At 56.3% G+C, this 25,372-nt stretch overlaps 11 protein-coding genes across 11 annotated transcripts; 5 read left to right on the top strand and 6 right to left on the bottom strand.

Moving 5' to 3' along the window:
- Positions 1–147: 147 nt before the first annotated feature.
- Positions 148–1,945, top strand: L969DRAFT_99961 (uncharacterized protein). Its single transcript, XM_014710134.1, has 3 exons — positions 148–230; positions 285–888; positions 939–1,945. Exons 1-3 carry the CDS (start codon positions 176–178, stop codon positions 1,882–1,884), a joined length of 1,605 nt encoding a protein of 534 aa, XP_014565620.1. The 5' UTR covers positions 148–175; the 3' UTR covers positions 1,885–1,945.
- Positions 1,944–6,241, bottom strand: L969DRAFT_53842 (uncharacterized protein; the record flags this gene model as incomplete). Its single annotated transcript, XM_014710133.1, has 4 exons — positions 1,944–3,210; positions 3,263–3,793; positions 3,841–5,728; positions 5,776–6,241. 4 exons carry the CDS (start codon positions 6,239–6,241, stop codon positions 1,944–1,946), a joined length of 4,152 nt encoding a protein of 1,383 aa, XP_014565619.1.
- Positions 6,242–6,410: 169 nt separating this feature from the next.
- L969DRAFT_53496 (uncharacterized protein) lies at positions 6,411–9,346 on the bottom strand (the record flags this gene model as incomplete). The annotated part of the gene is made up of 3 exons (XM_014710132.1): positions 6,411–6,743; positions 6,791–7,729; positions 7,778–9,346. 3 exons carry the CDS (start codon positions 9,344–9,346, stop codon positions 6,411–6,413), a joined length of 2,841 nt encoding a protein of 946 aa, XP_014565618.1.
- A 116-nt stretch (positions 9,347–9,462) lies between these two features.
- On the top strand, positions 9,463–10,561 carry L969DRAFT_53625 (uncharacterized protein; the record flags this gene model as incomplete). The annotated part of the gene is made up of 3 exons (XM_014710131.1): positions 9,463–9,609; positions 9,664–10,441; positions 10,479–10,561. The coding sequence occupies 3 exons, from the start codon at positions 9,463–9,465 to the stop codon at positions 10,559–10,561; spliced, it is 1,008 nt and encodes a 335-aa protein (XP_014565617.1).
- L969DRAFT_210413 (uncharacterized protein) lies at positions 10,270–12,044 on the bottom strand. Its single transcript, XM_014710130.1, has 2 exons — positions 11,015–12,044; positions 10,270–10,960 (listed from the first exon to the last, which is right to left on the bottom strand). Exons 1-2 carry the CDS (start codon positions 11,957–11,959, stop codon positions 10,592–10,594), a joined length of 1,314 nt encoding a protein of 437 aa, XP_014565616.1. The 5' UTR covers positions 11,960–12,044; the 3' UTR covers positions 10,270–10,591.
- Positions 12,045–12,102: 58 nt separating this feature from the next.
- L969DRAFT_19588 (uncharacterized protein) lies at positions 12,103–13,992 on the top strand (the record flags this gene model as incomplete). The annotated part of the gene is made up of 3 exons (XM_014710057.1): positions 12,103–13,260; positions 13,394–13,813; positions 13,864–13,992. 3 exons carry the CDS (start codon positions 12,103–12,105, stop codon positions 13,990–13,992), a joined length of 1,707 nt encoding a protein of 568 aa, XP_014565543.1.
- A 6-nt stretch (positions 13,993–13,998) lies between these two features.
- On the bottom strand, positions 13,999–14,475 carry L969DRAFT_96617 (uncharacterized protein; the record flags this gene model as incomplete). The annotated part of the gene is made up of 3 exons (XM_014710129.1): positions 13,999–14,281; positions 14,378–14,414; positions 14,460–14,475. 3 exons carry the CDS (start codon positions 14,473–14,475, stop codon positions 13,999–14,001), a joined length of 336 nt encoding a protein of 111 aa, XP_014565615.1.
- A 1,439-nt stretch (positions 14,476–15,914) lies between these two features.
- On the top strand, positions 15,915–19,459 carry L969DRAFT_53879 (uncharacterized protein; the record flags this gene model as incomplete). Its single annotated transcript, XM_014710128.1, has 2 exons — positions 15,915–19,391; positions 19,442–19,459. 2 exons carry the CDS (start codon positions 15,915–15,917, stop codon positions 19,457–19,459), a joined length of 3,495 nt encoding a protein of 1,164 aa, XP_014565614.1.
- A 54-nt stretch (positions 19,460–19,513) lies between these two features.
- On the bottom strand, positions 19,514–21,614 carry L969DRAFT_78746 (uncharacterized protein; the record flags this gene model as incomplete). The annotated part of the gene is made up of 2 exons (XM_014710127.1): positions 19,514–21,204; positions 21,251–21,614. 2 exons carry the CDS (start codon positions 21,612–21,614, stop codon positions 19,514–19,516), a joined length of 2,055 nt encoding a protein of 684 aa, XP_014565613.1.
- Positions 21,615–21,704: 90 nt separating this feature from the next.
- On the top strand, positions 21,705–22,736 carry L969DRAFT_53642 (uncharacterized protein; the record flags this gene model as incomplete). Its single annotated transcript, XM_014710126.1, has 2 exons — positions 21,705–22,013; positions 22,074–22,736. The coding sequence occupies 2 exons, from the start codon at positions 21,705–21,707 to the stop codon at positions 22,734–22,736; spliced, it is 972 nt and encodes a 323-aa protein (XP_014565612.1).
- Positions 22,737–22,829: 93 nt separating this feature from the next.
- L969DRAFT_53846 (uncharacterized protein) lies at positions 22,830–24,599 on the bottom strand (the record flags this gene model as incomplete). Its single annotated transcript, XM_014710125.1, has 10 exons — positions 22,830–23,012; positions 23,063–23,115; positions 23,164–23,429; positions 23,487–23,547; positions 23,597–23,702; positions 23,752–23,826; positions 23,877–24,032; positions 24,083–24,172; positions 24,274–24,290; positions 24,350–24,599. The coding sequence occupies 10 exons, from the start codon at positions 24,597–24,599 to the stop codon at positions 22,830–22,832; spliced, it is 1,257 nt and encodes a 418-aa protein (XP_014565611.1).
- Between the last annotated feature and the right edge of the window lie 773 nt (positions 24,600–25,372).

The following is a 25,372-nucleotide window of genomic DNA, read 5'->3' as shown; positions in this document are numbered from 1 at the left end:
CGGACGGAAGCAGCAGCGAGCGAGCGAAGAGGAGACTGGGCAGCAGAAGCGAAGAGAGAGGCGGCGAGCTGCCTTACAGCGTGCAGCTGCTCGCGAGTGACCCCGAGCACGCTTGAATTGACTTAGACACGACCAAAATTTGTCATCAGCAGATTTGCCAAATTGCTTGCCGTCGATGGAGCTCGAGACTGCGTACATCGCCCCGCCGACGCAGGCAGCATATGTGCTATGTGCGCACAGTCACACTCGAGGCTATGGCTAACCGTGCTGATCACGCTCTACAGGCGCCGACTGTGGCACGGCGATTGAGCCCAATAATTCTGGTCTCTGCGTGAACTGCCTCCGCAACACCGTCGACATCACAGACGCCATCCCCAAGCAGGCCAACATCAACTACTGCCGTAACTGTGAACGCTATCTCTCCCCGCCACAGACTTGGGTCATCGCCGAGCTCGAATCAAGAGAGCTCCTTGCCATCTGCCTGAGAAAACTCAGAGGACTCAAGACCGTCAGGCTCATCGACGCTGGCTTCATATGGACCGAGTCTCACTCGAAGCGACTGCGCGTCAAGCTCACCGTTCAGAAGGAAGTCCTCGCCTCGACCGTGCTGCAACAGATCTTTGAAGTCGAGTACATCGTCCAGTACGGCCAATGTCCAGACTGTACCCAGCTCGCAGCCAAGCAACACTGGAAGGCAGTCGTACAGGCAAGACAAAAAGTCGACCACAAGAAGACGTTTCTTTTTCTCGAGCAGCTCATCCTTAAACACGGCGCCGACAAGGATACCGTGTCGGTCAAAGAAGTCAGAGATGGCCTCGATTTCTTCTATGCTAGCAAACAGGCTGCCGCCAAGATGGTCGAGTTCCTGCAAGCTGTCGCGCCGGTCAAGTGAGCCCATCCTCTAGTCTATTCGAGGTTCAGGACTGACACACAGACAGGATGAAGCAGTCCGAGCAGCTCATCTCGCAAGACACGCAGAATTCAACTTCAAATTACAAGACGACCTTTTCGGTCGAGATCTTGCCGATATGTAAGGACGATCTCGTCTGTCTGCCCCTCAAAGTAGCCCGATCGCTGTCCAACATTGGCCAGATCGTCGTCTGTACGCGCGTTGGCAATTCGATCCATCTCATCGATCCCGTCACACTCCATACAGCCGATATCACCGCGCCTGTCTACTTCAGGGCACCCTTCCCACCTCTAGCGCCCTTATCGGGCGCTGTCGAATTCGTCGTACTCGATATCGAGCCAACGCAACATCCGCCAAAAGTGGCCGGCAAAGGCAGATTCATGCTCGCAGACGCACAGGTGACCCCGATATCAGGCACAATGGAGTCTGACACCATCTATCACACGAGAACGCATCTGGGCGCAGTGCTCAAGGCGGGCGATACAGTCATGGGTTACCAGCTCCACTCGGCCAACTTCAATAACACTGCCTGGGATAGCCTCAAGACTGACCGCATACCTGAAGTCATCCTCGTCAGAAAGACCTATCCCAACCGCGCAAAGAAGAGCAAAGGCCGCAAGTGGCGGTTACGATCGATGGCCAAGGAGGCCGGCGAGGATGGCATCGGACTCGGACGAGAGCGCGCTGTCAAAGCAGGGCGTATGCCCGGTCATGCAGAGCAGGCACGGGCTGAAGCAGATTACGAAGCCTTTCTGCGCGATATCGAAGAAGACGAGGAGATGCGCCAAGGTGTCAATCTATACAAGAAGCCTAAGCCACAGGCTGCGGTCGATACAATGGACGTCGAGAGTGTGGCAGATACGGAAGCGGATGACGACTTTCCTCGCATCGACATGGACGAGCTTCTGGACGATATGGACGGCCTGCAGCTCACAGAGGACGATGCAGGCGAGGAGATCTCGCCCGAGAACTAGATCGCATTGCGTGCTTGTTGTATGCAGTTCAGCAAAATGCAGTACTATGAACAACAACATCAACTTTTACCGAGCGATAGTGCTGATATGTCAGGCGGATGATGCGCAGAATTGGCAGACTGAGTCGAAACAGACACGACAGGCGAGGTCACCTCGCAAATTGGAGAGGGTGGCGCCCATAGTGACTGACTTCGATACATTCGCAATCGACTATCGCCATTGGTAGTCGGACTACTTTTTGGGATCTGAGAGACCGCGCTCGATAGATCCAAGCGAGGCGCAAGCACTTCACGACGTATGCTGTCTGTACGTGTTGCTCTTCGCGCATGCAAAGGCCGACCGGAGGAATTGCTGGGCACGCACAGCTTATCCGTGTTATTCGATTGGTCGGTTTCGAAAGATGAGGCCGACTTGAGTGAGATCAGGGAGCGTGGCCGTGGCCGCTGTGTGCGGGCATCTGCATATACGTGCAGATTGGAAGGCTGAGGCTCGGCCAAAGCCGGCAAGGAGGTCAACAGACTGGCCGCCTCGGAATTTGTGCGTGATCTGCCCGAGATTAGCTCACCAGTATCCGGCGAATTTGATACGAGATTGAGCGACGTGACACTGTTGAGTCTCGCGCGACCCCAATCCCACCAAGTGGAAGGCTGTTGATTTGACTCTTGACTGCCCTCGCCAAGGTCCGATCGACGCGGGAATGGCGAGGTAGACCTGAACGAGTGGCTATTGTCCGAGGACGTGCCTTGCGACATCATGTTGCGCCACGAGTCAAAGCTAGCACGAGCAACATGTTTCGGGGGAGAAGCTGACGAATCAAGCGTGTTCGTTGTCATCCATCGATTCAGTGCCACGCTGCGAGCTTGCTGCCCCAGTAGCTCCTGACTCGATGCACTCATCGGGTGCGGACGATCGCGCTTTTGCAATTTATTCGCTCGCGTGTCGAGCTGCAATCTTGGCCTGATCGCCATTGTGAGGTCAGACAAGCGTTCGCGAGCCGCGCCGTCTACGCCATAGGACGATCGAGCCCGTAGTGGCAATCTGTCCGGAGGAGGCATCTCCGAGAAGGGACTTGAGTCGTGCGACGAATGACGACTGAATGAGCCCGAAGGGCGTGAGAGTGAAGCATCGTCATCGTCGAGTGAAAGACGAATGCTATCTGCAATTGTAGCCGAGCTTCGATGCGCCACTTGTGACCGGCTAAGGTCTCTTTGAGACAGCTGATCGGCGGGCGTAATTCTGTGCTGAGCAGGTTCCCTCGCAGCTTGCGAGGCAAAGGGATCTAGTCGCACGTAAGACAGCGCGGTCCTGAAAGTAGCCAGGGCCCATCTGAGAACGGGGTACGTCAGACGAGCTACATGTCAGCGTGAGTAGTACTGACTCGAGCTGAGGATCTAGATCGGAAGTGATTCCATAGGTGCGCGCGTAGAAGACCAGAGACACGAGCTCCCGGAGCCCAGCGCGACAGATGACGACGCAAAGCATTGCGATGACCTGATCGGTCTCAGGCATATCGCCATCGTGTGTTGTCTGATACGCAGCGAAAGTTTCCGAGACCACCCTTGAGATGATACTGATGCAGTCCAGAGGCGTACGTGCAGCCAAAATCGCGCCCAGCCGGTTACCTCGTGAAGCAGCGATAAGTGACTTGAACATCGACAGAGCCTCTGAGCTGAACGCAGCAGTGCTCATTGGGTCGAAGGTTGATTCCTTGCGCTGCAAACCTCGCAGTGTAAACACTGGCTTATCTAAATCGACTGCGTTTGCCGCGGCCGTTGCGCCAAAGTCGGTCGGCTGCAGCCCTTGGTCACGGTACGCCGACATAATGCGATACGCCGAGCTGTTATCGTTGCGATGCTGTATCAGCACTGAAGACGTATATGCTTTGGAATTGAGGAAAGCGAACGTCACGCTAGGTCCCGCGTCAGCTTCAATCTGGAAGAGTCGATTGCCGCTCACTTCTCGACGATCTGCAGTAGGCGAGGGCCCTCGACGGCCAGAACAGCTGGACCGATACCGCTGAGATCTTGCTGCAAAGCAAAGCATAAAGTGGACCAGGCTTTACCAATAACTTGCTCTCGGATCAACAGGGCTGATGGCGGTTGAGCCGTCGAGCGATAACTGGGGCTTCGATCAACGATTACCGAATAGACGAGCCGATCAATTGATGCAATTGCTTCATGAAAATGCGACTCGAGCGAGCCAATCTGAGCTGGCGGTAGCAAGAGGAATTGCAGATCGATGAGCACGTCGCGCGTGACGGGCACGCATTGAAGCGCTAGATTGTCTGAGGCGAAGGGAAAGCCAGAGGTTGCGGATAGAATGCTGCTTGCTCTGCGACTTTGGCCATACGAGGTTGGCTCCGTCGACGATCGTGGCGCGTCTTCTGAGATCGCTTGACCCCAATGAGGTTCTGAATCGGCCTGCATCTCATCTGGAGTGCCCCACCACTCGACGACTGGTCCAGTGACGCAGCAGACGCGGACTCGCTCTAGACCAGATCTTTGCTGGACGGCAGTTGACAGCAACGAGCCTGTCGAGAGTCTCTTGTCGTCCTTGCGAGCAGATACCTTCTTTAGCCATTTCGGCGCTCGGAGCTTCGATTTGTCCTTCCTTTGAGTCTCTACATTCTCCTCCTCGGCGACAGATAGCAACGAGCCCATGAGCGACGCTGTCGAATTGAGCCGTGATCGTCTGTACACCATGCCCTCGGCGATAACATGAATCTGTCGGCTCGGCACGGCCTGGGTCTCGTGTGGCAAGCTGATGTCGCCAATCTGCAGGGAACTTGAGCGGGGCAAAATGCGCGAAACGGGCGGCCGTAACGAGTCTGCAATCAGTTTTGCGTAGCTTCGCGACTTGCGAAGCTTAGGCTCTGGTGGACTGCCATCTAGCTCTGCAGCAGTTTCAGAAGGGCCTGTCGGGCCGTCATTGTCGCTATGCACACTGGCAGTGAAAGACGGCGCAAGGGGACTGCATCCCGTCAGATGATCATCATGCTGCAAGTTGATAACCGTAGAGCCATCCCGGGTCTCGAGAACCGCCTTGACAGATTGTTGATCCGGCACAGCGTTGATGTAATGGTCCGGCGCTATCGCTTGTGGACAGAAGGCATGCATTGCGACCCACCGTTCCCAGTCTTCAGGCGCACCCGGCTCGCCGACATACGCTGGATCGATCCGTGCGATTAGACCGAGCGGTAAGAACGATCTTGAGGGAACGAGAATAAGTTTAGCAGCTTGCCAAGCTGCTCGGATATGTGCAGACTGAGATGTTGACATGACGATGTATAGAGGATTATAGTCAGGATCGTCATCGACGACGGAAGCAGCGTACGAACGCTGATCGGACTGCTCGTGCGAGATGCGAGGAAACGCAGGCGCATTTTCGCCACTCTCCGTCGAGGCAGGGATATGTGCAGGTGTTGAATGCCGTGGCCGAGGCTTTTCCTGCGCGAGCGTCTCAACTTTGAAGCGCTCAGCCTCAGACATGTCCAGATGATTCAGCTCGAGGGCATCGCCCTCGACTTGTAAGTCTTTCGGCGGTGGTTCGGGCGGCGATGTAGATGCATCGTCAAGGTTGCGCGGTAAAGAATCTTCGGTCTGCGCGCTGAATTGTGCATTCACGGCTACTGCCGAGGTCGTCATTGCGTGTGAGGCTTCAAGCAGAGTATGACCGCGCGTATCCATGGGTGAGATCGCTACTGCTGAGACATCGCAGTCCTTCATGCTCAGAACCTGCGTGGTGAACGGATCAACAAAGTATGGTCGAATCGGACTGACGAGGGCATGCTTTATGGGCATTGCGACCGGCAAGACTTCACTGTTAACGCTGTTAACGCGACCTGCTCGGGCAGACATCAGCTCACTTACTAATCACCGACGTATTGCGTACCTTCCGATGATACACCCGCGGCTGCAGGCGCTGACAAGCTCCTGTCTGTACGAAAGACCGGCTCGGGCATACTGGACGCTAGGGGCGCCTCGTCCACACTGACAACCTGCAACGCTGCCTCATCGTAGATGGGTGATGCTGTCGATGTCATGCGATCATGGCACTGCACGATTGGTACATCGATGACTTCTGTCGTCGTCGCCGCCTTGACGTATGCAGGGCATTCGGCGCTCGTCTCAAGCGTGGTCTCGTCCGTGCTGCGTGACAATGAAGATGATAGTCCGCCGGGTGAGAAGTGCTGAGAGAGCGTAGGACTGGCCAGCGCAGATGCTGCAATCATCGAAGCGAGCGAAGGCGAAGCCGGCAGTCGAGGCAACTCGTCAAGCGACGGGATCGTTAAGCTCACGTCGGGACGGAAGCTCTCGCTCGTCCTTGGCCCACGCACTCGCACAGCCTCTCCTTCCATGATGTGCAGAGCTACCGCCTACTTTGGGGCAGTTGCGACCTCATAGCAGCTCTTGAAGCTTGAAGTACGGCTATTTGTGCTTGGCGGTAGTCTTCGCGACGCGTCCGGTCACACCAGTCACATGTCACATGTCAACATTGTCAACTTGCATGCATCCACAGCTTCGACTTCACCAATCATCATCATCCGGCGTGTTATCCTTCAACTTGTTCGCCGGTGCCTCATCCTCGCTTCCCTCGTCATCTTTCGCCATCTTGAATATACGCTCAAGTTGCTGTTCTGATTTCTGCGAGTCGGTTAGCGTTGGACCCTGCGCGATCTTGTTCCTCGTTGAAATTTGTGCTTGCGTAGGCGGCGCATTGGATAAGTCTGTCATGTCGACAGGCCTCAAGTCGAAGCGCGGCAGCTCTGGTGCTTCGCCGGCAAGCCATTGTGCGGACGTGCATGCAGGTGAGTGTGTATCGACTGTAGGGATGTAGATGTCATCTTGGAAGTACTCGAGCTATGAGCCGATCAGTAGAGATCCTGACTGTGGATCTGGCAGCTTACCCGTGCGCGTGGAACGGTGAAAGTGACACGCTCGACAGTCTTGCTTGTCAGACGCAAAGCAATGGCAATTTCAGCCCTTCTGACATCGACCGAAACTTTTGGTAAGAAAGCGATGCCCAGGGTTGGTGAGCTGCTTGGGAAAGGTGATAAGCGGGTGATGCTCGGCTTTGACAGATCTACGTCGAATGCGAGCAATGTTTGCTCGCCTTTTGCGTATGCGAACAGAATAGAGCTGTCTCGATCGCAATGGAGGAACAAGGGTGCGGGCGAGACTTCAAGTGACAGACGCGCAACAGTCTTGATCTCATGATCAAGTATGCGGTGGACAGAGATCTCGCGACTCGCCGAGCGCGAAAAGCCAGCTGTGGCGAGTGTATCGTCATCGAGGAAGACCATCCGCGTGCTCCGTACACTGTCGTGCGATGGCCCGACTGCCTTGTGGTCTGGCTGACGCGGGTCGAGCACCTGCAGCGTCTTGTCCTTGAACGCCAGCGCTATCTTGCTCCCGCTTGAATTCCAGACTGTTGAATGGACAGGCCCACGCAAGGGGATACTGATGGAAACTGAGCGAGTTGCAAGGTCCCATACTCGAGCATTGTAGGCGCCACGGTCCTCGGAGACTGTCAGCAGTACGTGAGAAGCGACTGGGTTGGGATGCAAGCCGACGATCTTATCCATGCCGTCTTCCAGAGCAAATTCGGCTATTGTGATGTCTGCCTCGTTGTGCTCGTCTGGAATGTGATAGCTGTGGACCTTGCCGTCCTCACAAGCAACGAAAACGCGATGAGCGTCGAAAGGGTCAAACGAAAAGCCTTGTACAGTCGAGCCAGCGACGATCGCCGGGATGTGTGTCGGAAGGCGACCTGTCCGGCTCAGAGCGTGCACCGCCAGCTTGCCGCCTACGCCGGGCAGAGGGAACGCGAAGAAGTCACGATTGCTCTGTTATGGCTGCTCAGTGCGCGTGCCAGACGTGTTCAGATGACGCACCTGCAGCAATGGCACCTCTGGGCTTGTAGTCAAGTGCACGCCGGCAAGGCCTTCGTATGCGGCCAGCAGAGGAGCCTTGCCAGATAAATACGCCCTCGACCAGCGTTGAGCTGATTTGGGGTTCGTAAATGGCTTGGGCATTTGCTGTGCGGGCGCAGTCTCACGGACGGTCGCTGCATTGGCAATACCGGCACTTCGTGACGCCGGTGACGGCGAAGACCTTGCAATGCTCTCGCCAGCAGCAGGTGTCGCACTTGCCAGTACGGCTGCGGGGGCCATGCCTGGAGTAGCCGAGGCTTTCGTCAGGCTTGACACTGATGTGAACGTTGGTGCAGACGCATGTTTCGTGTCTTGCGCTTTTGCTGACGTGGGCGCTGGAGATTGTGAAGATGAATGCAAGGAGACTTGCGCGACCTGCGCATCCTTTCCTGATAGCCAGTCTGATGCATCCTGGGCAGACTCTTGGCTAGCTATCGCGGGGTATAGATCGGCATGGAAGTCAACATAGAGCCGTCTAGGTACGGTCATGCTGATGGGTATGATGACGTGATCTGTCGAGAGCAGAAGCAGTCTGCTGATCTCTGCCTTCATCAAGGCCAACGTGCTTGCAGAGGGCGGCACCAGACAAGCAGAGGCAAAAACCGCGGGCAGACTTGCAGACAGGCCTTCGCTGAGCGTAGAATTGGGCAGTATTTCTATCTGTCTCAACGTCATATCGCCTTTGCCGAGCAAGTAGACAATGTTGCGACTCGCGTCTACGTACGGGCAGAGAGCGCCCGTGCCGGAATCGACTGATTTCGTTGAGCTTGGCTTCTCGATCGAGAGGTTCAGATCATAGATTGAGATCTGTCTTTCTCTGAGTTTGGAGAAGCCAGTCGTGAGGAAGCGTTTGCCAGACAAGGCGATCAGACGACAAGGCTTGACGAGATCCTCGTGGCCTTTCAGACTATGCAATTCGGTAGTAATAGAAGCTCGAGGATCCCAGATCTTGAGCTGGCCGTCCTTGCCTAATATAGCTACAGTACGACCGTCTGATGACCATACTGCCGACCAGACACCTTTCGATTGCGCGTCCCAGCTCAAGCTTGCCCTTAGTGCATCGGTATCGTAGATGACAATCCTGTCGCCGTGTACGGCTAGTAGGAGACCACGCGAATGCGGATGAAAAGCCAAGCAAGTCGCTGATGTACTCTGCTGTTCCAATGATGTAGTCTTTGTGGGAGCAAAGGGCTCCGTGATTCGGTCTGGCAATTGCAAGAGCGATACTGATCCGTTTGGTGAACTGACCGCGAGCGTGTTGTCGAACAGTGAGCAAGCTAACGCTACGGCGTCATGAGAAAGATGTAGCGTGGGTGCAGCATGACCATACTTGCGAGCTGCTTCGGCCTCATAGCCAAGCGCGATCAGCGTTCTCGGCGAACTGCCTCGAGCGATGACATAATGCCGTGAAGCGACGATGGACTCCACTTCACCCGCCTGAGCCGAGGCCGGTAGCTCACTATACCATGCATCCTTCTTTGCGGGCGTGGCAACTGCGTTCTTGAAAGGGGAGACGGCTGCAAAGCGCATCGACTGATTGGCCAGGAGGGTACGCTACGGCGCGCTCCTTGGGAGGAAGCAGAGTCGCCAGCCGTGTCCATGTCGTCTTGCAGCCCACTCAGACTCGGCTAGAAGAGCAGCATGCCATGCCCAACACATCAGCACCAGCCGGTGGTAGCCCGCGCTATGTTCCTGGCTTCTCTGCAGGTCGACCGTCCGATCTCAGCACGCCTCGCCACACGCTAAGTGTCAATGAGCGCTTGTCGGTCCAGAGAGCCGAAGATGCGCGGCGGGTGCGTCACTGAGCTCGGACATGACAGACTCTCGCTCACCGTACAAGAGCGCAGGTGAGGAATCAACGGGGTACACCGCTCGCCACGCAAAGGCAAAGCCAATGCTCACCCGGCGCAATCTATGCGGCCTACGAGGCACGCACGCAATTGGCGAGGGAAGCCATGCAAGCAACGAGAGGCTTGCCGTACTTTGCAGGGCCAGCTCCTCCGCCATCTTGGATCGAGAAGCCTGCGCCTGTGGTCGAAACGCTGTCTGCTCCTCCTCAGCTGTCCGATATAGCCCTGACGAGGGCCTCGCCGTCGTACAAGGAGCGACGACTGGTCTCGGGCAATCTTGAGCAGAGCGAGAGCACGCTCGTTGAGCACTGTGCTAGGCAGGTTGCGTACTGCCTGGACTGCGCCGATCTAGGCGATCTCCCTGCCCATGTCAGGCACGAGATCATGAAGGCAGCCGTCCTGTGGGCACCCCTCAGGCCTGACGGCTTCCTGTCGCTCTTCCATCACATCCTACCGAGCGAAGTCCCGAGTCGAAGGACACAGTGGACCTGCGAGCTCGTCGAGCTTGATGTTTCCTTCAGTCGGATCCATCTGAGCGTCCTAAAGAACTTGCTCTTCGACGATCAGGGCTCGCTTGCATTACCCTCTCTGCGAAGAGTAGGCTTGGCGGGCATGGAATACATCACTCTCAACGCTAGTCTGATCAATGTCCTCGCTCGTCTGCCTCTGAGAGCACTATCGATGGGAGCCCTCCGGAAATCTGACCATATTGACACTCATTTATTGCTCAAGAAACTGGCAGCATCGACGCCAGCGCTAGAGACACTCAACTTGAGTCATTCGTCCTGGCTTGAGCCCGAGCTCGCTTATAGCTCGTGGCTTGCCTGGCCTCGTTTGGATGAGCTCGTCCTTCGGGGTATGCTCGTCGAAGCGTCAGCATACGAGCGCGAAGTAGCCAGGCGCAGTGCCCAGCCTCGGCCTTGGATCACTGTTGTTTCTTAGGCGACGCTCGTATTGCTTTGGGAGATGACGGTCGTCTGAAGCCGAATTTGCGAATAGGGTAGACGACAAGCGAGACTCCAACAAAGGTCCAGAAGAGCTTGACATGCAAAGGCGCAGGTTCCGGAAACTCGCCCGTGGACCATTTGATGATGCAGAGTCCTTCGAGTATGACGGTGGCGAGCAGAAGCCAAGCGTGAGAGCCCATCCTCTTGACCTTCTTGCCGTGTGTTGTGTATTCATAGAACTCGCGAGCTGCCGGGAAGGCTGCCAGTGCAAAGAGCCCGAGCCGGATGATAACGAGGGGGTGCTCTGGCGCCAATCTGATGAGAAACTTCAGATAGAAGACATTGAGCTGTATCAAACGCATCAGTGAAAGCGATGACTTGGAGCAGAGTGGAGTGAGCACCTCGGCTACGAGAAAGAAGGCGAGCAGCAGCACGGTGGAAAGGTAGTTTCGGAATCGCTTGGTCGAGGCCCACTCGAAGCTCGTCCAGTCATACGGCGTAAAGACCTTCAGTCGGGACTTGATCCCCCTCGATCGCGTACTGAGGCCACGCCAGGAGAAGGGGGTGACTTTGAGGTAGGCGCACGTCTTCATGCCGATGTAGGTACCAACGAGGTTGCAGACGAGGACATCGAGGATGAGATGGTCCCACCAACACTCCTTGAAGTTCTCGAGCTGATGTTCCAGGCTGAGCTCGCAGAACTCAAAGACGACTGACAGGATCGTGCAGAGCCAGAAATCGCGCAGGATCATGCTCTTGAGGAACCAACCGAGCGTGTGTGCGAGGCAGAAGATGTCAATATTCGCCCAGACGTTACTTGGCGTGAAAGCACAGTTCTCTGCGTATGACTTCTCGGGCAGAGGCGCGCCTATCGAGCTATCAAACGTTCGCAGCAAGTCTCTTGCGTGCTCCTTGTCCTGAAAACAGGCGTAGCACAGCACGAGAGCATAGATGAGATTGCAGCCTAGCACGAGACGCCAGAGAGCCGGGTGGGGGCGTGCAAAGGGACCATCGCGGCAATTGACGACGACGAAGAGTAGAAAGGCCGCTGCTGCCGCCAGCAGACCCAGGTGACGTTTGAGCCTGTCCGGAAAGGAGAGATTCTCAGAGTTGTAGGCGACGAGGGCGGCAAAGGCAGCGGCGAGACCCCAGCTGGTGAGCGAGGCGGGTGAGTAGAACCAGCGCACGCTCGGGTCGTGAGACAGCTGGAAGGGAGCGAGTGCGGCTCCATGGGGACGATCGTCAATGTCCTCAGTCTCGTCGCCCGTCGTCGAGTCACGGCGCTTGAGGAAGACCCGACGCTCGCTGAGAGGCGTGGGCTGATCCTGCCCTTCGTCGCTGGTCATGCCATGAGTGTCTATGCTCGACAGCGAGGGGGGGTGGCAGCAGTCCGAGCGCCAAGCTGTCCTCGTTCTTTCCGTCGCGCAATGTCATCACGCGACCGAGCAAGCGACCGACGAAAAGCACCCTTGTCATGGAAGAGGCAGCCATGGAGAGCATGCTCACAGACGCTCGCCGTCATACCATCAACATGGGCGCAGGGCCGAGCTCACTGCCCACCCAGGTCCTTGCACAAGCCACACGAGGCTTGATAGACTACGCCAACACGGGCATTGGCATCACAGAGCTATCCCATCGTTCCTCGACCTTTATCGATCTCGTCAAAGAGAGCCAACATGACCTGAGAACCCTCTTCGGTCTGCCAGAGCGATACGAGATCTTGTACATGCAGGGCGGCGGATTGACTCAATTTTCGATGACTTTCCTCAACATGCTCGCCTGGTACAAGCACAGCCACCCGACAAGCGACGTACCGACAGTCGACTACATCGTCAGCGGTAGCTGGTCTGCCAAAGCAGCCGGTGAAGCGCGTCGACTCGGCGGCGCCAACATCAATATCGTCGTCGACGGCAGGACATTGTCACAGGATGGCAAGACTTTTGGCGCCCTGCCCGATCAGTCTCAATGGAACTACTCTGAGAAGCCGGCCTGGATCTACTACTGCGCCAACGAGACTGTCAACGGTGTAGAGATACCACCGCCGAGCTTACCTGACAGACTGAAGCAGACACCCCTCGTATCTGACATGTCGTCCAACATCCTCAGCAGATCCGTCGATTTCGAGTCCTACAACTTTGCCATCGTCTACGCTGGCGCTCAGAAGAATATAGGCCCTTCTGGTCTGACTGTCGGCTTTGTGCGCAAGGATATCCTCGTCGACGTAGACGAAGCGGCAAGACGGGGCGGACCCATCATACCTGCCATGATGGCCTACAAGAACCTGGCAGACAACGATAGCCTGTACAACACTCCTCCCATGTTCAGCATCTACGTTGCCGGCCTCGTCTTCAAGACGTTACTCGACCAGGGCGGCATACCCACATTAGAGAAAGTGAACAGGGAGAAAGCGCGGCGAGTCTACGAGGTACTTGACGACAGCAAGGGCTTCTACATACCACGAGTACAACAAAATATCAGGAGCAGGATGAACGTCGTCTTTGTGTGCAAGGGAGGGCCCGAAGTGGAAGCGAGATTGATATCTGCAGCCAGCCAGGCAGGCATCAAACAGATCAAAGGCCATCGATCGGTGGGTGGCGTACGAGCATCGCTCTACAATGCCATCACGCTCGAAGCTGTCGATCAGCTGGTGCGTGTCCTTCAGGACTTTCAAGCCGGAGAGCAACGATGATGATGAATGCATGGCCTGCCACGCGCGTGACTTGACGTGTCTTGTCAGCTGCGAGCCTTGGATGCGCATCTTTCTGAACAATCTGAGGCAGCAGACTCGTAGGAAGAGCTCAGTCTCGAGCAGCGACGGACATTCTTCGTTCGTGAGAAGACACTATGCACGACTGAGAGCACGCCATCCCGATGCAGATCCAGTCTCGCTCTTTGCCTCGTTCGCCATCTTGCACGAGCTGACTGCCATCTTACCCGTCGGACTCTTCTTCTACGCCTTCCAGAGTGTCGGGTTAGGCGAAAGGATGGTCGCCACCGTCGAAAGGCAGCGACAAGATAACGATCAGGCCGATGTCTCGATGATCCAGAGATGGACACAGGATGCCCAAGCCAAATCTGAGCGGGTAGCCAAGCGTTACGGCCTCTTTGGCTATGCAGATGACAGCATAATTGATGAGGACAGCAAGCGACAGCTCTCCAGAGGCGCAACAGACCTCGCGGGTGCCTATCTCATCGTCAAGGTGGGCAAGGCTCCCACTTACTATGCCACCGCTAAACGTTGTCGACACAGCTGCTCATGCCAGTGAGGCTGGCGGCCTGCTTCTGGCTCTCGCCGCCTCTTGCCAATCTGGTCGGACGATCAAAGCTCATCAAACGCTGGTTCAGGCCAAAGACAAAGACGACGCAACCGACAAAGTGAATTGCATCAGGATGCCTCACTTAGCCAGCCCTGGACAAAGGCGACTATCTCGCTCTGTACCTGAGCGACGGGACCAGGAAGGATGTTGCTCTCCTTCGCTGGCACGCCGTATCCGTCAAAGTGATGAATCGCGCCGGATATGAATTTGTACGGCTGAGAAGCAGTATCGAACCGGTTTGGCACCTCGATCGCTGCCTGCGTAGTCTCGCGCCAGGGATCCCATGCACCGTGGATGCTCGCTAGACGTGAACACCTGATGTCGAAGCCGCCGTAACGTGCAGGTAGATATCTGTTCGGGGCTTCGCAGGCACTCTGTTGTACTTGCCAACAGGGAATGCTTCTCTACATACGATGGACGTATATCCATGGTCAATGAGCCGCGAACTGAGCGATAGCTGTGTCGATGGCACGCCGGAGCCAGTCTGGGTCCCCAGTCAGCCGAGATTGCAGCGCTAGCAAGCGCATACCTGGAAGGAGCCCCATCGCGTGCAATAATGGTACGGCCGAGAGCGTGATTCGGACCGTGATGGATCGTGCAGCTGATGCTTTGTCGTGTTGTGGGTCGAGTAGCACCCGTCAAGCGTCGAACCATCTCAGACACAGGTCTGTACGAGTGACATATTGACCCAAGTGGCGTAGTTCGCCACCGCGACCGTCAACATCGCCAACTTTTCATCTGCATAGAATGACGAATTTATATAGCCTGATCTGCTCATGAGGCATTATATGAGCGCAGTCGAGCCGTTGACGAGCCCATGTGAGCTGGTGATATTGTTGCAGTATTCGTGAAATGAAGGATCGTCATCCTCTGGCGTCCACACGACCCTTTGCCAGCCGCCAATACCGCATGAGAATGCTTTGACAAATCGTTGGCATGCCATAGATCTGCAAGATTGAACAGTTACTCTGATTGCTTTGACGGTCTTCTTCGAGCCTTGCTGCAGCAAAAGATCGATGATGGATATCAGCGACTTAGTAACCTGAACACATTGTTGCGGCGCTGAAGCGCTGGGGCGCGCACTGGCTCGTAGTAGCGCCAATAATCATAGATTGACTTCGTGAATCCGCTGCTTGAGATTGCGCCAAAGGCTGTGTCTGAATATTGCATCCGCGCAAATGCGACTAATGCACCTGCATAAGAGCCTCTATAGAGGATATGTCTCGACTTGGCCGAGCTAACGTCGTTCGATATATTTGACAGCTTCAGGTCTCTACTAAAGTACTCAGCATCGGCCATAGCTGTCGACAGATCCTCTTGGGGCTGGCTCGTGCCGTGATAGCAATTTTCTTACACAATACCGATACCAGCGGTAGCCTTTGCAAGGGTATGCAGGTTGCCAGACCTCAGATAAGGTAGCCGTGAGCTGACAGCGGTCTCGCCATCATAGAGATCGGTCCATCAGCCTTGTAGAAAGAGGCATCAAACCAGTACCTCGGTGGGAAGCGGCCACTGACATGTGGCGCGTAGATCGAATCATTGTGAAAGTGATCGATGGATACGCTCATATTGTGCGCGATACCGTCACCAAACGCATCGAGTTGTAGGTTGACTGCATGGATTCGGCGCTCTCTGTGAATGGAAGCCAGAGTCCTGGGGCCTCGCACAGGGACCGCCGGCGTCGAACGTCAGCGCAGACACTCCTGCGGCGTTGCGATCCACTGAGCGAGCTGTTGCCAGCGCAAAGGACGCGAATGCAATCAAGATCATCACAAGCATTGCTGTCGAGGAATTTGATCGGTAGCGAAAGGGTTGAGCAGACTATGGGCATGACATGATACGGCGGTATCAGCGGGACAGTGCTGATCCGGCGATCGACCGTGAGGGGGCAGCCACGCGCATGTTTCCCGCCTCGTTAGCTTCTAGGCAGGCCTCTTCGAGTGAGGCACACGGGCTCGCTCGCTGAGCGGGCATAGCAAGGGCAATGCCAGACTCCAGGCCGGCGCACAGCGATGCGGACACAAACATCACGCTCGAGACGGCCCATGAGCTCTCGCTGGACTTTGACTTGACCAACTTGCGGCTCCTCAATTCAGCGCAGCTTGCCATCGTGCAGTATCATCCCGATGCAGAAGAGGTGCATGTCCAGGCTGCCGAGGCCTTGTGGATGCGCCGGAGAGCCAAGGCAGACAAGCGCAAGCGGGACAGCAGGACTATGCCCGCCCCGCCTCCAAACGCACTCCCCGCCGGTCCAGTGCCTGCCGTGCCAACGTCCAATGACAGCGTTATGCAGACGATCAATGAGCCCGAACAACCTGTTGCACCAGTCTCGGACACGTCAGAAGCTCCACTCGGTGCGCTGACGCAGGCGGACCTGCCAGCCCCTAATGCTACGGCAGCTATCCCCACTCAGACGGCGTCAGGATCACTCCCAAAGGCGGTCGGCACTCGACCAACGCCTAAGAAGACGAGTAGTCTGACTCAGGCCAAAAAGGCAGAAGCAGCTCGGCTGCTCAAAGAAAGCGTTCAAGCCAAACAGGCACGTACGCTGCCTCCGGTCGCAAGGTCCACCACCGAAGGATGCGAAGCCGCGACAGAGATCCGCAAAGCCTATGGACAGGTCTTCAAAATACCCCTCGAGGCCATACCCGCCGAGATCAGTCGCATCAAGCAGAGCCTACTCGAGCTCGTGGGCTCGCTCCGCGAGACGGCGCCTGGTACTGCACGCATCGTTTTCGTGCAGCAGCTTGACAACGCCATGACATCACTCAACATGCTCGAGGATCGTCTTCCGCGAGAATCCGTCAAGCGTCTCGAGGAGCGCGATCTGCAATGGCACAACAGGGTGGAGACAATTAGTGAGCCCGCAGACTTGCTCGATATGATCTATCTCCTCGATGAGCAGCTTCGTACGCTGGCAGCTACGCAGCCGGCTACTGCCGAATTCCATACGAACATGACACAATGTCGAGCTGCTCGCTCTGAGCTCAGGAAGCGCTTGATAAATTTGCCCAAGGCGCCAAAGATTGTCGACAAGCCGCTGCCACAGTCATACATACGACCAGCTGACGTACCAGCGCAACGTAGCAAATCGGAAGAGCGCTATCTGGCGTTGCGCGCTCAATTGAAGCAACGGGTTGCTGCCCCTTCTTATCTGCCAGCAGCGCCCTCGCATCCAGCGTCTCCGCCGGTCAGTAACGCCACGCCCGGGCGAGCGACGCCAAGCTCCTCTGAAATCCCGCTGAACTCATCGGCAAGCGCTACCGAAGCGCCTCCGCCTGCGCCTCTGCCCTTGCTGGCCAGAATCAGCGATGGAAGAGCGGGGACAGCGACTCCGCCAGAGACCACTCCTGCTGCTCATGACCAGGAGACGACTACTATTACCCCGTCTTCGAAATCGCTTGGAAAACAGAATGCCGACTCCGGCAAGTCTGCCCCGGCTCGCATCAAGAGCAAGACGATCTTGCTCAAAGTAATTCCCAAGTTCATCAAAGCAGAAGAGGAAGAGGATGTCATCTTCGTTGACGCCTCGAGTATCAGCAAGCGGAAGCGCACTACATCTCGGCGCACCGCCAGTCCTGCTTCTGCTCAGGCAGGACAATCCACTTTTCCTGTCAATAACGCTCAGAGTCTGAGTGCTGGCGCGATGCCGGTGACGGTTCCTAACGCAGACAGGCGTAGTGTTGATAGCGGCGAATCTATGGACATGGAAATTGAGACCGATCTTCAAAATGCGCAAGCAGAGGCACGACCTGCACAGGCGCCTCACAGCTCTTCAGTGACCACTCAAGCTAGCCAGAGGGCTCATAACGCCCAGACACCCGTGGCTCCAGGTCCAAAGCCGTCTACGCAAGAGCCGATGCCAGCCGTTCGGCAGGCCGAGCGATTCCAATCAGCAGCGCTGGTTGCGCCGCCCCGGGACGCTGCCATTCATCGCAATACGTCCGGAAGGTATGATCGCTCCCTATCGCCCAGCTCTTCCCGGACGGCTCGCTCGCTTCGCGACAGATCGCCCTTAGGCCGCAGGCCGTTTGGCGACCGTGAGCGATCGCGCTCGCCTCGCAGATCATTGTCGCCTTACCCATCTCCTCGCCGACGGTCACGTTCGCCTCGCAGAAGATCGCCTTCGCCTTATCGACGACCGAGATCGCCTCGGCGTAGGTCAATATCGCCTCGCAGGCGTTCGCCCTCGCCTCGTAGACGCTCACCTTCGCCCAGAAGACCGCTACCACCGCGGAGACGCTCGCCTTCGCCTCGTGACTATCGACCCGGCCGACAGATGCCGAATGATGCCCGCTTCGTGCCAGCTCAGAAGTCTATGGGTACGTCAGCTCCTGCGCAAGCCGCTCCTCCGTCAACCACTCCTGTGCAAGCTGCCTCTGCATCTGTCGCACCTGTACAAGCCACAATTCCGTCGGTCTGGCCGGTGATTCCGGCGAAGGCTGCGACAGATCCGAGTCTCCTTGGGCAAAACGCTTCGGCACCCATCTCGGGCGCTCTTCCTCCCGTACCAATATCTGCGCCCGTTTCGACGTCCGCACCCTCGGTAGCGCCCTCAGCAGCTGCAATGCTACCGTCGCCGGCAGCACCGATGATGCCCAAAGAGCCGCCCGTGCCCATCCAAACAAGATTGGCGCCGCCGCCCTTATCCAGCAAGCCCATTCCCCAAACGGCAAAGGCTCAGGTCAAAGAGACATCCGCAGCATCGGCTACGTCTAACAACGAGTTGACCGCGCTGAGTCGCTCTGTTCTCAAATGGCCTGCCGTCAACGAGCTCAGGCCTATCATTCCAGATGATGGCAAGGTGCTTCCGGCAGACTTACTGGAGCGATATTTCCCCATCACGATCGACGCCATACCCTCTAACATGACCGAGAAGCTCATGTGGAACGTTCTTTGCCGCGGTGATGGGGTTGACAGGCCACTGGCGATGAAGCTCAGCAAGGGCGCCAAAGCGACGATGTGCACAGCGCTGTATGCAACTGATGCTAGCGCTGGGCGAGCTGTCGTTGCGCATAGTGGTATGTTGCTGAGTTGGCCGCCGCAAGGCAAGACTCATGCGTATCGAACAATTCCCCGTAATTTGAATATGACCTACAATAACGTCGGAAGGACCGGTCTGGCGGCGATGTCATCGCTCCCCCAACATTTACTGCCTCCCAGCGTGCGCAGCCACGTTCAGCAAACAGGGCAGACGCCATTGGATCCACGCGCTAAGCCCTCAGTGCAAAAGAATGTGCCGCAGCTTCAGATTTACGCTCGTGCTGACCTGACGAACCGAATTGCTCCGCACACATCTCCGCCGAACGGTCCCTCACCCAGATCCGTACGACAAGACGAGCACGCCTCGCTGATGGAGCGTTTAGGTTCGCCGAGTACGCGGCCTCCCGCACCTGTGTATCAGCCAATGCATCGCGCGGCACCCAATTTAGCAGCGCGCGTCGCACCGCGGTCAAACCATGTACGTACTCTGACCGATATCGGAGGCAATGCTGAGAGCCGGTGCCTCAGCCCATGTGGAACAATTAGAGACTGAGTCGGCTTGACCGGATTGTTGTACATAGATGAACAACAACATGCGCCCTAGTGGCAGCCTACTAAATCCTCACGAACTTGCTTATAGTATGCGAGGCATGCAGGATTGCGGAGCGTGCTCGCATTGATGGACGATAGAGGAGCGCCATTGATGATCTTTTTGACCGGGATCTCTGACTTCTTAGAGTTGGTCGTGTAAGGTATCATGTCAGGCTCGACCTGGATAAGTAGCGCAGGCACATGTCGCGGTGAACGCTTCTGCCTGATCTGTGTTTTGACTGTGCGCTGTAGCGCATCGGTAAGTTGTGTGCCCTGGCGTAGCTCGACAAAGAGAAGCACGCGCTCGTCCATGCCGTTGTCAATCTTCTGGCCAATTGCGAGGGCGTCGACGATCTCGACAATGCCCTGCAAGGCATCATAGAGCTCGCTCGAGCCGAAGCGCACGCCGCCTGGGTTGAGAACGGCATCTGATCTGCCCAGCATGATCAGCCCACCTCCGTTGCCAGATCGACTGGGCGTGAGGACGACATAATCGCCGTGCGCCCAGACATTCGGGTATTGACTGAAGTAAGCTGCTCTGTAGCGCTCGAAATTTAGGTCGCCTTGAAAGCGAAGCGGCATCGAAGGGAATGGCTTTGTGAAGATGAGCTCGCCCTCCTGACCGATGGCGGCCTGTTCGCCCTCTGACCAGACCTCGACCGCCATGCCCAGATTGCGACACTGTATCTCGCCTGCATAGACGGGCAGAGCAGTGTTGAGCCCGACAGCAAGACCGCAGAGATCCGTGCCCCCAGATATGCTTGCCAGACACATATCGCTCGAGATCGCTGTGTAGGACCATTCGAATAGGCCAGCAGAAAGCGGTGAGCCGGTCGAGTGCAGCTGGCGTATGCTGCCCAAGTCGTGGTGATCTTTCGGCGTATAGGTTTTCGAGACGACGTCGAGATATTTGGCGGACGTGCCAAAGATGGTGACCTTGAGTTCCTCTGCCATTTGCCAGAGCAGCTGTGTATGATATAGAGGTGAACCATCGAAGAGTACTAACGTCGCACCTGCCAGGAGACCGCCCCACAGGTAATTGATCATCATCCAGGCGGGAGTCGAGTAGTAGAAGAAGACGTCGTCTGGCTTCATGTCACCCTGTATGAGCAGCTCGCGAGCTGACTGGACGAGCATGCCCCCTGCCCTATGGACGATGGCTTTGGGAAGCCCTGTTGTGCCTGAGCTGAACAAGATCCATAATGGGTGGTCAAAATCGGCTTGATAGAATTCAATCGTCTTGGCCGAACCATGACCTGCGACAAAATCGGCATAGCGGTATTGCTGTACGTCTGATTGGAAGTGCGCGCCAAAGTTGATTTTCTCTCCATCCGGTAAGTAGTCATGGATGATGAGATGCGCTGGACAAGCATCGTCTTCGCGGAGCCTCTCGATGACTCGTGCAAGCTTGTCGGCTTGTGAATGAGATTTGCCATTGTAGCGCACCGCATCGACCGAGAAGAGCACCTTGGGTTTGACTTGTACTAACCTGGAGTAGACCGCGTCTACGCCAAAGTCGCTGGCCACGCTTGACCATACCGCGCCGATGGCAGCAGTGGCGAGAACAGCGACGAGTGTGGTGTAGCAATTCGGACCACAGTAGCATACTGCCTCACCGGCCTGGATGTTGCGAGCTCTGAGCGCCAGAGCGAGCTGGGCGACATCGCTATAAAGCTGTCTATACGTCTTTGAAGCGTACTCTGGCATATATGAGGCTGCGTCCACTGGCGCACAGATTGGACTCACTCAGCTTGAGCTTGCCTAGATGGTCTGCCGGCTCAGCTGCCTCGGTGAGCTCATGCACGGCGACGCGGTCGCCAAGCGTGACGCAGTGTCGCAGCATGTTCTCTGCCCAATTGAGCTTCATGCCGACAAACCAGGCGGGTATATCTTGCATAGCTACATCCTCTTCGTACACTTTCGTCGCAGGGACGGAGCAGATGAGGCCTGTAAAGTCAAACACGTCCTGCCAGAAATTGGAGATGCCTAGCGACCATCCGTGGAGCTGTTCGTACGTCTCAAGCGAGAGTGAATGACGATCGTTGACGGACCGTCGAAAGCGATCCATCGCAGTCGATTGCGGATCCCGAGGGGTCCAGAGAGGCTCCATTGTGAGCAGAACGAGGGATGCGGCTGCCAGTCGAGTCAAGGTTCGGCGCGCGATTGACTTTGCCCGCTTGCGCTCCTTTCCTGGTTCGTCATGGTCTCTGCAGCAGTGCCGAGATCTAGTCATGGCCTGAATGAGCCGGTCGAGATCCTAGCGACTAATGGCTTGCCAATCGCGACTGTCCAGCCCTTGCCGAGGCAGACCCATCCAGCAGGCGGATTCACGTCGAGCTTGTCTGTCAATCTGCCCTCGAGCAGTCCTGTAGCGAGCACGAGCAGAGCGCACTACGATGACATTCAACGGACGAGTGAGCACAGAGCCATCTCCCGCCTGCAGAGCTCGCTCGACCTCATCCTCGAGCTGAGCAGCGCTCCTACCAGTCGAAGTCGACTGAAGCAGTCTGTCCGTCTTGCTCGTCTGTCCCTTCAGTGAGTCTGGCTGAGTAAGACGTGTCATGTACAGGCGGATCTGATCAGCCCTCAAGACTATGCGGACATCCTACTCGAGCGACACGCCAACGAGCTATGTGCATATCCGACTTGCCACCACGCGCCCTCGCTGCCGTTCGATCCGGACGATAAGCCCGTCTACCGCATCTCATCACGCAAGCACAAGGTCAACGATGTCCGAGAGACAGGCAAGTACTGCTCGCCCACCTGCAGAGAAGCCTCGCAATTCTTTGAGCTCTACACCTTGCGCGCCAATTCGCTCAAGACGCGCGACACCATCACCACGCTCGCTCAGGGAATCGTCAGAGCACCAGATGAGCCGGTACGACTGCTCGATGAGATGCAGCCGAGTTCGGCTCCGCAGCGAGAGCCAGAGCCACCGAAGCTCTTGCCAAACGAAAAGGCCGTGCGCGACTTGCTCGCCACGCTCAAGATCCTCGAACATCCTACCCCGCATGTGCCGCCTGAGCCACCGGCGCCAGGCAACCTTGCAGATGCCCCTGAGCTCATCGCACGAGCACGGGCTGCCAAGGCTACAAAAGCGTCAACAAGCAAGCCTGGCGACGCTATTCTCGGCATGCCCCTCGACGAAGACGAAGAGCTCGACGAGGAGACTGCAGCCATCATGAAGACCGGCATGGAGCTCTTCAGACAGTATAGAGCGGGCACATTATAACGCACACCCAGAGGCCTTTTGTTGTTGCTGCAATGCTAATGTTGATGCAAGAAGCACACTGATGTACATCAATCCTTTGACATGTTCGCCCCGCTACAACTTCGCCGTGATCTTTGAAGGTTCGAGAGACTTGTAGGCAATCTCATACACTGTCCTGAAAAGAGGGTATTCGTCCACCCTGCCACGTGCTTGCAGGAAATTGTGGACCTCCCGCGCAGTCTCGACGCCTTGCAGCTTCTGCCCATTCAGAAGCTGTTTCTCTAGCACATCGAACGGCTGCTTTCCTTCATCAGCTCATATCTGTGCGGTAAGGCGGTGGGACTTACCTTTCCTGTTTTGACATATGCCTCTGCACACTTGCGGTTCCGTCCACCGAAGCCTGATACAGGACTTAGCTCGAGCGACATGCAATGCAGCACTGACTTACAGGTAGTGATCAGATCAGCGACGCCCGCAGACTCCTGGACGAAGGTCTCCGGTCTGACGCCTTGAAAGAACTCCATCGAGAATTTCTTCATTTCGAGCAGACCGATCCGCATGATGGCCGCTTTCGAGTTGTTACCCCAACCCAGTCCATCTGAAAAGCCTGCAGCAACAGCGACGACGTTCTTGAGTGCGCCGCAGAGTGAGACGCCCGCTACATCGTCGATGATCTGCACGTGGAAGTTTTCGTTCTGGAAGAGCTTCTGCCACCTGCGCATGACAAGCCGAGCGTCAGCAAGTGGTCTCACGTCCCCTTGCGCTGCCTACATCACGCCGTCAACTTTGCGTCTGTAGCCTACTGTCGTCTCCGAAAAGGCGCCCTTTGCGACTGGTGGCCTGGTTCAGCAAAGGCGGCGCGTATAGCATGGCCGACGGACCTTCGTCTGCAATATTGGCGCCCGACAACGCGCTGCAGCTGACATTGAGCAGAGATTCGATGACGTCTGCAAAGATGGCGATATTTGTTCCTTTGACGTCTACGCCCTGCTGATCTGTCAGTGTTGTGCCGATCAACCAAAGTATGGAAGCCCACTTTGATGAGTGAGATGGCCTTGACGCCGTGTTTGGGTATCTTGCCGCGCAGGTCACGACAGATAGAGGGAATAAACTGCAAGTCAGGCATCATTTCGCGATCAGACACTAGTCTGGGCTGCCGACCTGATGTGGCAAGACGAATATAAGTGCAGTAGCGCCGTCGACGGCTTCTGCCAGATCGGGTATCGCCTGCACGTTATCGGGAAGCTTGATGCCCGGCAGATATTTGACATTCTCGTGTTCCTCATTGATGATCTCTGTGAGTTTGCGTCCATTTATCTGCTCTTGTGCTTCAATGAGGATCCTCGTGCGCGGTGGAGCATTCTGACCTCTTCTTCGTGCACATACATGGGCACATGGTCATCGAACGAGTCGGGATGCGTCAGGACATTCTGACCTGCTCGAGGCGCGTCAACGGGCTCCATGCGGCTCAGGCAGCTCGCTCACCGACGAGCATAGCGATGGCAGATCCCCTGCGAGCATGATGTCATCTTTGTACTATGCAAAAGGCATATGCGACACACCAATTGCCAGAACCTGGCAGTGGGGCATCGTTGGGTCAGCGGTGTGAAGCTCGTTTGGCCATCTGAGCTCACCAATGATGGCGATCTTCTCCTTCGCATGATGTCTCGGCGTGTCTGCATGTCTGCGACGTCTGACGGTATGGTAGGCATCCGAGATGGCCTCCCTGGCAGACGAGCGATAACCCATTGTCACGAGTGTTGGGGCAAGCGTTTGTCGGGCCCTAGAATGATAGCAGTGCCCCGAGAGCGTTGCAGTCCGAGTGCGATGTGTGAGCAGTGGGCCTCTGGATGTTTGCAAGGACCGCGCTAAGCTTGCTTGCATCCAACGAGTCGGCGAGTGTCGACTCGAGCTCGAGAGCCGGCGCGTCCCCGCGTGCCCCGCGTCTCTCCATGGCAGCGCAACTCAGCTCAGCTCCAGATTCGGTTGAGTTTGCCCTCAAGCATACGCATTACGACGAAAAAGGCCTGGCCAAGCGTAGATGTGGATTCGACTGCTCACTTCTTGTGTGGAAGGCAAAGGACTTAGTCATATCAGGAGGGAGATCGCGAGGATGCCTGCGCGTGACTCCGTCGAGACCTGCTCAATCGCGCTCATGAGACTTCAGAGATCCACAGCACCAGCGCTACGTAACACGCGTGACATTAGTCAGAGGCCTGGCACTCTGCGGAATGCGGCCATCACTGATCCCTCCCCAGACTATCGTATCAGAGCAACAGTATGAGCAACGGGAAACAACCGATGTAGGTGGGCATCAATCTTTTGAAATCAGATGGTGGCAATTGTTTTGTTGGTCTGTTGCGTCGTGTAACACATATCCGTCCTCTGCGACAAGTCGATTAATGAGGGGGATGGCAGGCGTGCGCGGCAGCTAGCGGCTCTGCGCTCGAGTAAATATCGAGGCATTCGAGTTGCTGACTGACTCGCGAGCGGGCGCGCCGTATGCGGGAGGCGTTCCGGAAGCGGCATAGATCAAGAGCTGACGACGAGCCAGATCGCGGGGCGGGCGAGTATTCGGGTGAGGCGGTACTGCGAGAAAACCATTGTTGCGTGCCATCATCTCGAAAAGCTGCTCTGCTCGTGCTTGACTTTCGGCG

Source organism: Mixia osmundae (genome assembly GCF_000708205.1).
Source record: "Mixia osmundae IAM 14324 unplaced genomic scaffold scaffold_11, whole genome shotgun sequence".
Taxonomy (NCBI): Eukaryota; Fungi; Basidiomycota; class Mixiomycetes; order Mixiales; family Mixiaceae; genus Mixia; species Mixia osmundae.
The sequence above is the reverse complement of the archived record's forward strand: the minus strand, read 5'-3'. Positions and strand labels throughout refer to the sequence as shown.

Bases quoted from the DNA above. Each gene is read 5' to 3' on its own strand.
- L969DRAFT_210413 (XM_014710130.1), bottom strand. From the start codon at position 11,959: ATGACCAGCGACGAAGGGCAGGATCAGCCCACGCCTCTCAGCGAGCGT. The intron at 10,961-11,014 runs GTGCTCACTCCA...CGTTTGATACAG, and splicing joins CCTTCTTTCTCGTAGCCGAG to CTCAATGTCTTCTATCTGAA.
- L969DRAFT_99961 (XM_014710134.1), top strand. From the start codon at position 176: ATGGAGCTCGAGACTGCGTACATCGCCCCGCCGACGCAGGCAGCATAT. The intron at 231-284 runs GTGCGCACAGTC...CACGCTCTACAG, and splicing joins GCAGGCAGCATATGTGCTAT to GCGCCGACTGTGGCACGGCG. The intron at 889-938 runs GTGAGCCCATCC...ACACACAGACAG, and splicing joins CAAGCTGTCGCGCCGGTCAA to GATGAAGCAGTCCGAGCAGC.